The 13919-nt window shown below is 42.7% G+C and overlaps 1 protein-coding gene across 1 annotated transcript in view; it reads left to right on the forward strand.

The window, feature by feature from the left end:
- Positions 1 to 13919, forward strand: part of LOC120375715 (nectin-3-like) — a 44508-nt gene that overhangs the window by 7325 nt on the left and 23264 nt on the right. The window contains exons 4-5 of the mRNA XM_039496568.1: positions 5127 to 5423; positions 8969 to 9086. Of these exons, the coding sequence (XP_039352502.1) occupies positions 5127 to 5423; positions 8969 to 9086 (415 nt within the window). The remainder of the gene's footprint in view (positions 1 to 5126; positions 5424 to 8968; positions 9087 to 13919) is intronic.

Here is a 13919-nt window from a genome sequence, read left to right on the forward strand (position 1 = left end):
GGAAAAATTTCAAGCATTTTTATTTAGAAGCTTTCTTCTCAAATTTTAGAAGCAGTTCAACTAAAGGCAAAAAACAACAAAGCTTGTTCTGAAATTTAGAATAAATAATGTAGCTGTTGACTTAAATGGAAAAGGAGTTCTGTTTAGGATGTTTCAGGTGTATTGAGCTGATGAGATACTAAATGACTATAGAAAGTCTTTTGATGGTGAAATAAGTAAATTGCTATGTACTGTTTTAAAAAGAAATGTAATGGCTGATTAAAAGATTAGGGAGGGTAGTCCAGCAAATACGAAGTAACTCATTTTTTCAAAAATATTGGGTATTTAAGATGGTTGAAGTAAACTTATCTGGGGCCTTATCTTACTAATCCATATTCTTAGGTTTTCTCTTTGATATTAATGCCATTAACAGTGGTTAAAATGAGTTTATTTTACTTATAAATTAGTGATTTTAGCTAAAAGGCTAATGACTAGAGATACAGGCATGGAAGAAAAAAGTGTAGACAAACCCTCACCAATAGGAGGTGAAATGATGTGTTGTTTCCATTCTGTATGTAATTTTGCTCTTGGCTGTAACATCTTTTTTGTAAAAAAGACCAGCTGTACTTAAGCAAAATGAAAAGATTTGATGATGGAGAAATTCCTGAAAGTAGCTGAATAATATATCACCATTAAATATTTTAAGCAATAATGTTAGTTTTAATACACAGGGACATGTTTGATGTGGCAATGACTGTAACCAGAATGAATTTTTTTTGAGTTGATATTTGTCTCCCAGTTACTCTAGCACAGTAAGTCCTAGAACTGCTTCTGTGAAATATGGACTATTATTTTCTTTGTGGGCTGCTACTTTCTACAACTTGGATTTGAAGCAACATGTTTCTAGTTCCTCAGTTATTTTTCTTCCTTAAATAATTAATTTAAAAGGCTGAATGAGTAAAGTGTTCCATGTTAAGTACGGCACAAAAGAATTGCTTATCAACTGTACAGCTCTGTGAGTGAGGGGAAGGATGGGGCACCTTGAAAAATAGTTGGATACGAAGCAATTATTTCTTGTAAAGACAATCAGGAAGGCCTTTGCCCCTCAGACCATCATTGTAAGGACAGAGAAGGCCATGATTGTGGCTTAGATGGTGCACTGTGGAATACCCATGAGACAGATGTGTGGGTAGAAAGTCTCCAGGACTATAGTAACATGAAGAACAATACACATTTTGAGTTTAGACCTGACGCATGCTACGTTTTGAGTTTAACCTGTAGTCAAAGGGGAAGGTTTTTGAGAGGTATGAACTTGGGAACCCTTGAATTGAGCAGTAAAGTGAGATGTCTTTAAATATTGGTGGAGTTAAAGTATGACCATGTGTTGTCAGATAAAGGAATCTTCTCCAAAGTCCTGGCACAAATCAGGAATCCTACTTCAGTTTCCAAACAGGCTGTGATAAGTGCTTGACTCTCTGAAGTGCTAATTTGTTTGTCTAAACAAACCTGGGAAAGTGTTAAAATGAGTTATCAATATTTACCATCCGTTCATCAGTTATGCAGTGTCTGATCAAGTCTTGCTGTATTACTGAGCTCTGTTCCTTCCTCCCCTTGTCTGGGTGAACTGCAGAATAGTCTATTACTGTTTTAAGCCTTAACATATAGTGCTTTGTTGCTATTATTTGTTAGGTGAGTTGGTCAAATTGCACTGTAAGCCCCTCTCTCAAGAATTAGCCATTTAAGTGTCTCCCATGCTTCTTTTCTTCCTCAGGTTTCCTGTAGGCTTCATCTTGAGCAGAATGGTTCCTAGCTTCTATTTTGATACTTTTCTTGAGGAAACCTCTGCCTCCAAAGTGTTTTGTCTACTTGAAATGTTAGTTGCCTCACTTGATCTGGATTTTACCAAATCATTGAGTTTTGACTTGAGCTGTTTAGTCCTGTTAAGAAAAAAGAGATGTCACAAATTTAGTAGTATTCAATGTATCAGAAAGCTTAAAGCTGTAAAACCTGTAAAGGATTTTAGAAAATAAGTGATAAGTATAAAAGGAATGCTTTTGTCTTGTAGAAAAGATATATATGGCCTTTATTTGATCTCAGTGAACAATACATTCCATGTATCAGAGGGATAGCCGTGTTAGTCTGGATCTGTAAAAGCAGCAAAGAGTCCTGTGTCACCTTATAGACTAACAGACGTATTGGAGCATGAGCTTTCATGGGTGAATACCCACTTTGTCAGATGCATGTAGTAGAAATTTCCAGGGGCAGGTATATATATGCAAGCAAGAAGCAGGCTAGAGATAATGCGGTTAATTCAATCAGGGAAGGTGAGGCCCACTTCTAGCAGTTGAGGTGTGAACACCAAGGGAGGAGAAACTGCTTTTGTAGTTGGCTAGCCATTCACAGTCTTTGTTTAATCCTGAGCTGATGGTGTCAGATTTGCAGATGAACTGGAGCTCAGCCGTTTCTTTTTGAAGTCTGGTCGTGACGTTTTTTTCGCTGCAGGATGGCTACCTTTAAATCTGCTATTGTGTGTCCAGGGAGGTTGAAGTGTTATCCTACAGGTTTTTGTATATTGCCATTCCTAATGTCTGATTTGTGTCCATTTATCCTTTTCCGTAGGGACTGTCCAGTTTGCCTGATGTACATAGCAGAGGGGCATTGCTGGCATATATTACATTGGTGGATGTGCAGGTGAATGAACCGGTGATGGTGTGGCTGATTTGGTTAGGTCCTGTGATGGTGTCGCTGATGTAGATCTGTGGGCAGAGTTGGCATCGAGGTTTGTTGCATGGATTGGTACACCATCTTATGCCAGCAATGCAGGTCCTTCCCACAAATAAGCCAACCTGCTCCGGTACGAGGCTTGAGCTTGGTCCTTAACAGCTTCATGGAACCTTCATTTGTGCCTCTAGCTACAGTAGTTGTTTTCTATTCCCTTTACCTATTAAAATGGCATCACTTCTGCACCTGGGCCCGATCATTAGGGGCATTAATATTGGAGCCCCTTTACAGTATTAAGGAAAAAGTTTCATTACAACCTCATCTCAAACGTCTACCTAAACCATTCTTCCATTTCTGCACTAACCAGGCCATATACCTTCCTCTGTATGTGTGGTTCCCCCTCCCCCATCCGTTTCCCAGCCGGACCAGTCCAGGGCAGAATCTGCATTCCATACTCTGAATGTCAGAAGGGTGTTAGCTTTGTATCTGGACAGAGCCAGAACATTTAGAAGCTCTGTTTCTTTTGTGGCTCGATCAGAAAAATATACACTTTCCACCCAAAGACTTCAAAATGAGTTTCTGGGGATATTCTGAGTTGTTTGAAAAGTGTGCGAGTCACTGAAATTTGCAAAGTCGCAACTTGGTCACCAGTTCAGTTTTTCCAAACAATATGTCTTGGTACAGGCTTCCAGGTTAGGTAGTGCTAATGACAGTGCTGTTTTGTCAGCAGTCTTAAATCTGACTCCAAAGCTGCTCCCTCCTATGGATGCTGGTTGTCAGTTGCTTGAAGTGGAGCACCCCTCAGGACAATACTTGAGAAAGGAAAGGTGGTTTAATTTTACAGGAACTGAAGTTCTTAGAGACGTCTTGATAGGTGCTCTACTGTTTGCCCTTTTCCCCCTCTTTTGGTGATAGCAAAGGAACTGAGGGCTATTTGCCTGCATGGCTTCCCGTATTCTTGAGACAGGACATGAACTGGTCTGGAGCCCCCTGAGTGTGCTGAACAGGCACTGTTACCAAAAATGTCAAAGATGAACCTGAAGTGGAGTGCATGTAGGTAGGATGCACCTTGAAGAACTCGAGTTACTATACAAAGTTACTAACCTCTCAATCTACAAGTGGCATTATTTAAATAGTAGACTACACTTGGATTAAGTAAGAATTCTATGTTTGGTCAAGAATTGGTGGATGACTAACTGTATTCCGTGGGTGGATGCATAATTGAACCTTATTTATAAATAAAATGTACAAATTGACTTTAAGTTAATACTAACTACTGTAAGAATTATTTTCTTTTAAATATGAACTGCAGTAGAGATGCTCTGGACACTTGAGTTCACAAAATGTTGGGCAGTTGGATATTCCCTGTTAGTACCTTGCAGCATGTGAGTGAAATCAATCTCTTATTTGTAACTGGCTTGACATTCATAAGTAGACTAAATTTCCTTGCACTTAAAAGTTTGATTTCCTCAGAGGCTTCCCTTAATGTATACAAGTTCAACCTCCTGGACGTCATTGATTCTTGGGCATCTCTCAGGTCTTTCCTGATGTTGAGTTTTTGCATGTTGATTATCTCGATAGCTATATTTAAAAAAAGAGAAAAATGAAGAGAAGTGAAAAGAATGCTATATGGCCAGAGCAAAATGCTGCAAGTCACACTGTTAACTAGCAAAGAAAGTAGGCTGAAGGACATAATGATTTGCTTAATAGCTTGTGGAGCAAGAATCTTTAGTACTACTTTCTCTTTAACCACAAACAACCAAAACCCTAAACAAACAAAAAAAACCCACCCTGGTATCTATGAAACTACTTAGGTGATAGCACTTGAAGTAAACAACAAAGAAGATTTGGGTTCTAACCACACTGGAGATGTGTAGTTGTAAAGTGCATCATACATTTCTGTGGTATTTATAAAAAACCTGAGTACATGTAAGTTAAACTACAGAATTGCTTAAGTAAATGTGTAAAATATAGTGTCTCTTCCTGGTTAGTTAAACCAATCCCACGAAATGTAGCCTAAAGGCTATATTTAGTTGCACTTCACGTTTTAATGGTTACCAACGAATGAGCATCAACCTTACCTTGGGGGGGAGGGGGGGAATAAAGTACAGATACAAAGCTAGATTAAAATAAATGATTTAAAACAAGATTTCTTGCTTGCTGATTAAAATCTGAATTCTATCACTTTGATTTTAAATCAGTCCATCCTGACAATGTGCAGCACAGGGATGTCAGAGCTGTCAGTTGTCCAGATTACTTTTAAGTATCCATTGTGTCATCAATTATACCTACTGGTTAACAAATCTGCCTTGAAAATGAGTTAGTAGCTGTAAGCTCTTGGGGATAAAATGTACATACAGGAATTGAAGTGAGGTTGATTACTTTTCTGTCTTGACTTAAAACATACTATTTTTTTATTTCAATAGTTGAACCCATTGTGAGCCTAACAAAGGGACCAAACTCTTTAATAGATGGTGAAAATCAGACAGTAGCAGCCATTTGTACAGCAGCCACTGGAAAACCTGCTGCAGATATTGATTGGGAAGGTGGTCTTGGAGAAGTGGAATCCAGTTCTACTTTATTTCCAAATGAAACCGTGACAGTTGTCAGTCAGTACAAACTCATACCCATCAAATTTTCCAGAGGAAGACTCATAACTTGTGTTGTGAAGCATCCGACTTTGGAAAAGGAGATGAGATATCCTTACACATTGGACATACTATGTAAGTATACAACAAGTTAACTGTTGCTTTTATAGCTGCTGGTCTGTCATATGACAACTAGGCCTTAGAATACTTTCCATCAGTAGATCTGCAAGCAGTGTACAAAGAAGGTCAGTTTTCTTCGACAATTGCCCCATCACACAGATGGGAGAAACAGAGCTAGGAAGAGGTGAAGTGAGTTGACCAAGGACTTGCAGCAGGCCACTAGCTGATCTGGGAGTAGAACCCACGGCTCCTGAGATCCAATCAGTTTCCCTACTTGATTTAATTACCCATTCAGATTCCTCCTATGTTTCTTCATGGACCCTTATTATTTTTAACAAATATGACTAATACTCAGTTCCTCCTCGGAAGCTTTACAGGGACTTGTTTTAAGCAAAATCTGTTTTCCCATTCAACAAGCAGGGCCGCCCAGAGGGAGGGGTAAGTGGGGTAATTTGCCCTGGGCCCTGCAGGGGCCCCAAGAGCCACTCCGGGTTTTCGGCAGCACTTCGGTGGCGGGCCCTTCACTCGCGCCAGGTCTTCAGTGCAGTGGAAGACTCGGAGCAAGTGAAGGACCCGCCACTGAAGTGCTGCCAAAGCCTCAGAACGCTGCCCGGTGAGTACAAGCGCCGCAAGCGGCGGGGGCGGGGAGAGCCACGATCGGCAGCTTCATTCCATTCTTTGGTGAGAATTCGGCAGTGCGTCCTTCCCTCCGAGAGGGACCCGCCGCTGAATTGCCACCGAAGACCTGGACCTGCCCCAGGCCCCCTGAATCCTCTGGGCAGCCCTGTCAACAAGAATTGAGGTATTTAAAAATACTTGAAATGGTGGTTGCCATTTCTTTCACACTTGGAATAATTCAAGTCATGATATTCCCAAAGAATTTCAGTGATGAAAAATGTTATGGGGTAACTATGCTTAACCAGATCACTCACTACACTACTGAGTGTGTTAGAGATAGTGTGGATAATTTGAGAATCCCTCCACTTGGAAGTTTATTTTCTTTGTGTGTATGTCTGTGTGTGTGTATATATATGTGTGTATATATATATGGGTGTATATATTGTGGCAGAGCTCTGACCTTGCTCCCGTGGATCCTGCGCTTCTAGGTGGTTTATGTTAGCCTCAGTGGCTCACTGTGACCCTCCACATAGCCCTTCTCTCTCTAGGGCCAGGGTTACAGTCTACGGAGCCCTTTTCATCATAGGCTGCAAGGAGGTTGGTGAGAGAACTCCCACAGTCTCTGTTCAGCCTCCTGTCCTGACAGGGACCTGACTTCCCCTTCCAGGAGCTGTTCCTGTAGTGGTGGGTTGGGGAGAACCCGGGCCCGCCCTCTACTCCGGGTTCCAGCCCAGGGACCCTAATAGTAGCAGTTGTTGGCAGCCAGCCTTTCACTGCCAGAGTTGCTACATTTCCCTGGGCCACTTCCCCACAGCTCTCCTGCTTCTCCCTTCTTCACCCTTACCTTATGGCTCCTTTAACGATGGTTTGAGGGTGTCTTCAGTAACCAGCTCTTCAGCCGCACTTCCTCTCCTCTGGCTCCCTGGCTCTCCTCTGCCTGACTGGAGTGAGCACTTTTTATAGTATCAGCAGGGCCTTAATTAGAGTCAGGTGGTCACATTAACTGAATGGCCTCACCTGACTCGTTACAGGTTAATTAGAGTCAGGTGTTCTCATTAGCCTGGAGCAGCCCCTGCTCTGGTCAGTCAGGGAACAGAAAACTGTTAATCCAGTGGCCAGTATATCTGCCTTCTGCTATTCTGCTGTACCCAGCTGGCCTGGGTCTATCACATAATATATATATGTATATGTGTTTTGGTTTGTTAAACTTGTCCCTAAAAGAAACAAGTGACAGAAGATGATAAATTACCAAGCCCCCCTCCTTATTTGACCCTAATAATAATCTTTATAATTTCATAACTGCACCTTCTATCTCAGCTGTAGAAATTTGCAGAGCTTTCATCTGTTAGCAGTGTTTGTGTCTTTATTGCAGCAAATAAGTTTCTGTGTATGACCAGATTGTTTTGGATTCTGCATCTTTACTACTGTTAGCATATCACAAGGAAAAAGTGTGGCACATGTACTACTTCAATTTCAGTTAATTAACAAATACAACAATAAAAGACCTCTTTCTAGCTCTTTGCTGGTGAACTTCTGGCTACTTGAAAAACTGTCGTGATGGTCACAGATTAAAGCCCTAACAAATGTAGGGCTTGTTTACAATGCCTTGCTGTTTGGATTGTGGGAGTGTGAATATCATTACACACCAGGTGCTCAGTCCTTTTCACACTCCCATAGTCCAAACTGCAGTTTGAAGACATGGCCTTAGCATGTCTCCCTAGTTTAACCACTAATAATGCGGTGCTCTGATGGCCTGCTGATTTTGACAAGAGTTGCCTCCAAAATAAATTCCAGTCAGTTTCTCCCCATTGAAGAGTAACTTGTAACTTGCCATGAAGAAGTTGAATTTCTTAAAACCTTACATTGTATGCTATGTTGGTCATTTCGATGTGCTGTTACAAACTTTAGTCCACATAACCCATAACTCTTGCATCCGACGAAGTGGGCATTCACCCACGAAAGCTCATGCTGCAAAACGTCTGTTAGTCTATAAGGTGCCACAGGATTCTTTGCTGCTTTTACAGAACCAGACTAACACGGCTACCTCTCTGATACATAACCCAAAATAGATGCCTGAAGTTGGGCTATCAAATATATGACCAGAATTTTCAAATTCCAGAACATATTGGGTTCCTAAGGATTCAAAATGTTAGCTTTAGACATCCATTTTCAAACACAAACCATAACACAGTAATGGTGTGCAGGAGAAGGGGAAAGGAAGTGTAGGATGTAGATCTCAGAATAGAAAATATTGATGGGTTAGAGTAACTTAATTACTACTTCAGAAAAGCAACTGAGTGGTAATAATATTTTAAAGATGCTTTCTTTCCTTACTGAACATCAGGCCCCTTGCTGTAATCTGCTCTATCAAAAAATTAAATATTTACCACCAGTTACTAGTTGGTTGAGTCCTTTGAAAAGAAATAAAACAAAATTAAACAAAGAATACGCTAAAGTTCCTTGCTGGTTTGACTAGTATCATTAACATAGGCACAGTGCAGATACCTACTACAGTATAAATCATTAGCCAGAAGTTACTCATGTCATATGTGCAATTCATCATTTACCACCGTGTAATATGAATTTTTTTGAATTCACAGAATCTGGCATATTTGAACTATTGAAGTTAGCACTGCATCATGCTAAAAATTGGCATTGTTGACGTAAAAACTATATAATTATCTCCGCTTGTTTCAGTTAACAAACTAAAAACTTATGGGGCCCACTGATTTGCTTCATGTTAAGCCTCCGATGCCAACTACCCATGTATATGTGTAATTTACTAAGATTTCCAGGTAGGACTACCATTGCTCGTTGGAGATTAAGCACTGCCATACTGTTAGTTAAATACAACATGTAGACATATCATTCTAAGCAATGCGTGTCTCCTTTTTAGTAATGTACTTTGAATATTGGAATGTGAAATGACTAATATTTTATAGATGCCCCTGAAGTTTCAGTAACTGGGTATGATGGAAACTGGTTCATTGGAAGAGAGCATGTTCAGCTCCAGTGTAATGCTGACGCAAATCCACTGCCCACGGAATTTACATGGACCAGGTGAGTGTTCATGAAAACAAAAGATGAATTTTCCATTTAAATACACAATCAATATTTTAATAAAGGAGAGTTTTGAAGGGTGCTACTGGCTTACGACATAGTGGAAACAAGGCCCTTTGACTGCTACTAGCTTGTCTGGTTTCAGTACATGACTAATGCATATTCTATGTATTAGAAATGACTGCTTTTGAAATATGTCTCATACTGATGCATCAGATGTATGGATTGAGACATGTGGATGTTGTAAAGAAAAATATTGGCCTTATATAGTTGATGGCTCCTAAGGAAAGGGGAGCAGTAGCAATTGGGGTGGGAAAGTACAAGTGAAGAATGATTGTTACTCTGAAGTCTGAGCAGTTACCAATGCTTTAGGATAAATCCACTTATTTTTATAAATGGAATAACTTCTTTGACAGGTGATTTGTGATATTGAGTTTCTTGGGCTTAGTGTAAGTGTAGCGGGGTGGTTACCCGCTCCTGCCCTTTGGGGGCTTTAAAACAGCCCTGGGAAGGGGCTTTAGGCTGGGCTGATTGGGGAAGTGGCTGCAGCTGGGGCCACGCCCCAAACTGAGCAACAGGGCCTTATAAGAAGGCCAGGGGAGCCAGAAGAAAAACAGTCTCTGGCTGTAGAGAGAGATGGGCCTGGCTGCAGGGAGCTAGCCCGGGTACCTGAGTGGAGCAGGACTGGGGAAAGGCAGAGGAGCTGGGGAGCTCCAGCCTGCAAAGCCCCAGGCTGCGGCCTAGCAGAGGGCTAAGAGGTACTGGGGGGTGCAGTGGGCAACCCAGGGGTAGGCCAAGGCAGCAGGTCCAAACCCCTTTGCCTGTGATGAGTAGGCTGATACTGCAGTCTGCCCCAGGGTGTGGGGCTAGACAATGACTGGGTAGTAGCCAACACTGAGGCAAAGTGGGGATAGTGGGGTGGGGGTTCCCCTGGAAGGGGGAGACCCAGTTAAAGGGGCACCGAGGTCCTGGGAGGGACAGGGGGGCCAGGAGAAGACAGGTGGATCACCGGCCTGCAGAGGGCGCTCCGAACACTGGACTGAGCTAATTCCCAAGGACAGCCAGCAGGAGGCGCCACAGGGGTCAGTCCAACTCGGTTACAGTAAGACATTGTAAGCACCTGTTGTCCAGCCTTCCTCCTCCATGTGCATAAAGCAAAAATGCAAAAAAACTGGGATATTATTTGAATAAAATTATATAACATTGATATTACATTGAAAATTGGGATGGAAAACACTTGAAATATCATTTCAATCATCAAGTTTACCATGCTTTAGTGAAGAGTAAGCCATTGTATCTACTTCCAAATAAGCTGCATGAGATGGCTCCCCTCATGACTCAAAACTTAAGTCAACCCGTGCTGAGATCTGGTATCTCTGTATGGCTTCCTGTTGTGTGATAAAAGCAGTTTTTCATGACTCCAATATGAATTGGATGCCTTTACTGAGAGTCCTGCTGCCTGCCATCTGTAGTCTTGCATGTTAAGTACGTTCCCCTGGAGGGAGCCACTTCCGGAGCAAATATATGGCCCCAAAAGGTAACTTCCCTTTTACTTCAACTTCACTTGGTCAGTCTGTCTGAAAAAAAGAAAAGAACTTGTGTGAGTGTTTAAGTGTATGTAATGCACAGTAATAGTGCTATGAGAATCACTGAGTAATAGTGCTATAAGAAGCATTAAAGATCAGCTGTGGTACCACCTTGTAACCTCAAGTTGCTTCCTGGATCAGTTAGAAGAAAAAAGACTAAAAGTTTACACTGGAACTTCGTTGGCAAAACTTTTGTCGTTTAGCAGTGTTAAAAACACCCTCCCCACCCCAAACAGCGTAAGTTTTACCGATGAAAAGCGCCAGTGCAGGGGTCGGCAGAGGTGGAGTGGGGCTGGTGGCTGGGACTCCAGACCGGCTGCAGGCGCGCCCCCCGGTTCCCCCCTTATCGTGCTCGGGCTCTGTGGCTCCTGGGAGCATGAGCCACTGGGGCGCAGGGCCCTGAGCCTGCTGTGGGAGGGGCGGTGGCTCACAGTTCTGGGAGCCGCAGAGCCCGAGTGCGGCGAGAGGGAGCCAGGGGGCACATGGGGACTGCCGCCCACATGCATCTGCTGCAGGAGCCCCCCAGGGGGGCACCAGGCTGCAACCCAGGCAGGCAGGCCTCCTGGCTCCCCCCTCACCACACTTAGGTTCTGCGGCTTCTGGAACTGTGAGCCGCCGCTGCCCCTCCCTCAGCTCCCCGCCACCACTGCATCAGCAGCCTGGGCAGGAGGGGTGGGAGGGTGCAGGTGCTCCCTGCTAGTGGCGCCACTGCCTTTGCAGGGCTGCTGCCCCCCTGCACCACGCTGGCTCCCCCATGGCTGGAGCTTGCTGCTGCCGCAAGCAGGACACTCTGGCTCTCTGGTCCCTCCGGAAGGCAGCTCCTCCCTGCCAAGCTGCTGCAGCGGCCCAAGCCCAGCAAAGCCAGTGAGTGGACGCTGGGCAGGGGCCACCAGGGTGGGGAGGGGAGTTCAGGGGAAGGGGAAGGGGGAACCTGGTCTGGAGAGCAGCCCCTGGGCACGGCTGGCCCCTGGGCAGGCTGGCCCCTGGGGTTTATAAAGGCTCCTTGGAATTTGACCATCAATGAACCGACGTGCGGGGGATGGGGGGGGAAGGTGGAAGTTTTGCCCAGGGCATAAAGTATCCTTGCACCAGCCCTGCCCCGGGGGTGCATGCACCCCTGGTTAAGAACCACTGCACTAAACTGATAAGATCTGCATTTTAATTTAATTTTAAATGAAGCTTCTTAAACATTTTAAACACTTTAAAAATCTTGTTTACATACAACAATAGTTTATAGACTTATAGAGAGAGACCTTAAAACGTTAAAATGCATTATCGGCACACCTTAAATTAGAGTGAATAAATGAAGTCTCGGCACACCACTTCTGAAAGGTTGCTGACCCCTGTGCCAGTGTGAACAGTAATTTCTCGGCAGGAGTCGCTCATTGCACGACTCTTAGCAGCATGGCTGTAGCGGCACAGGAATTTCGCTAAAAGCTGCGTGGTGTAGACAAAGCTTTTTAAAATTGTATTTGAAATGCGGGGTTAATAATAATAAACATACAACCAAAGTTTCTTGAATGGAACGTAAGAACATAAGAACATAAGAAAGGCCGTACCGGGTCAGACCAAAGGTCCATCTAGCCCAGTATCTGTCTACCGACAGTGGTCAATGCCAGGTGCCCCAGAGGGAGTGAATCTAACAGGCAATGATCAAGTGATCTCTCTCCTGCCATCCATCTCCATCCTCTGACGAACAGAGGCTAGGGACACCATTCTTACCCATCCTGGCTAATAGCCATTTATGGACTTAGCCACCATGAATTTATCCAGTCCCCTTTTAAACATTGTTATAGTCCTAGCCTTCACAACCTCCTCAGGTAAGGAGTTCCACTAGTTGACTGTGCGCTGCGTGAAGAAGAACTTCCTTTTATTTGTTTTAAACCTGCTGCCTATTAATTTCATTTGGTGACCCCTAGTTCTTGTATTATGGGAATAAGTAAATAACTTTTCCTTATCCACTTTCTCAACACCACTCATGATTTTATATACCTCTATCATGTCCCCCCTTAGTCTTCTGTTTTCCAAGCTGAAGAGTCCTAGCCTCTTTAATCTTTCCTCGTATGGGACCCTCTCTAAACCCCTAATCATTTTAGTTGCCCTTTTCTGAACCTTTTCTAGTGCTAGAATATCTTTTTTGAGGTGAGGAGACCACATCTGTACACAGTATTCGAGATGTGGGCGTACCATAGATTTATATAAGAGCAATAATATATTCTCAGTCTTATTCTCTATCCCCTATTCTTTACTATTGTTTCAACTAATTTGCCCGGTACCAATGTTAAGACTTACCAGTCTGTAATTGCCATAGATTTATATAAGAGCAATAATATATGTTTGTAAAAGCAGAGAACTTTAATTTCAAGAAATTGGAGATGAACGTATATACAAATTTCTTGTAATAAACTCCTTGGCAGAAACTTAATCATGATAAGAATGCCGACTTTAAAAAGTTGAGGTTGCCATTTATTGACAGGATACTGAGCTACAATGCAGAGGGTCAGACCACTGTTATGCAAGGCTGGAGGGCTGCGTCACGTGTGGGGTATTTACTTGTACTTGCTTCTGAAAAAATGAACAAAGTAGTGGCATTTGGGGAAAGCAAAGGTAGAATCTCATCTGTACCTCTTTGTCACAGAAAACATTTCAGTTGAAGTTGATTTCAAATCCAGTTTAAATTCTAAATAGTGCGTTTGAATTGAACTGGTGCAGAATAGCTGTATTTTTGCATTTTGTCCACTGAATTTTAAGATAAAGGTGCTAGGTTATATTCTCAGTTATGGTAATAACACATGCTGAGCGATCTTAATAACCTGGAAGTAGATGGACAAATCTGTACACAACGAGGTTAATGAATCCTTGTTTGGCTGGGGAGATGACAAATGAGTGTGTATTGCAGCAGTGTGTTGTGTTCACGCAGTGAAATGACAATAAAAGTCCATGCATGTACAATCAGAAGTAACATAAGTACAGATTTGTGCATGTTTAGCCACTTGACCCCTATGGTGGGAAAACTAAGATTGTCAAACAGGATAGCTATTAAACTGCAGAAATAAAACATTTCCAAAATTGTCTAGAAGTCATTGGCCTATAGTCAGCAAAAGCTCATGTGGAAGAAAGTCTGAGGATGTTCATTCACTGTACATGTTGAATTTTTAGGGTACTGTTCCTGAAAAGTAGCTGTAGCATGTGGTGTTGCATGGCAGATTGTGTTGACACTTCACTCATGGAAAAACACACACACACA

This window comes from Mauremys reevesii, linkage group 12 (genome assembly GCF_016161935.1).
Source record: "Mauremys reevesii isolate NIE-2019 linkage group 12, ASM1616193v1, whole genome shotgun sequence".
Classification (NCBI taxonomy): Eukaryota; Metazoa; Chordata; order Testudines; family Geoemydidae; genus Mauremys; species Mauremys reevesii.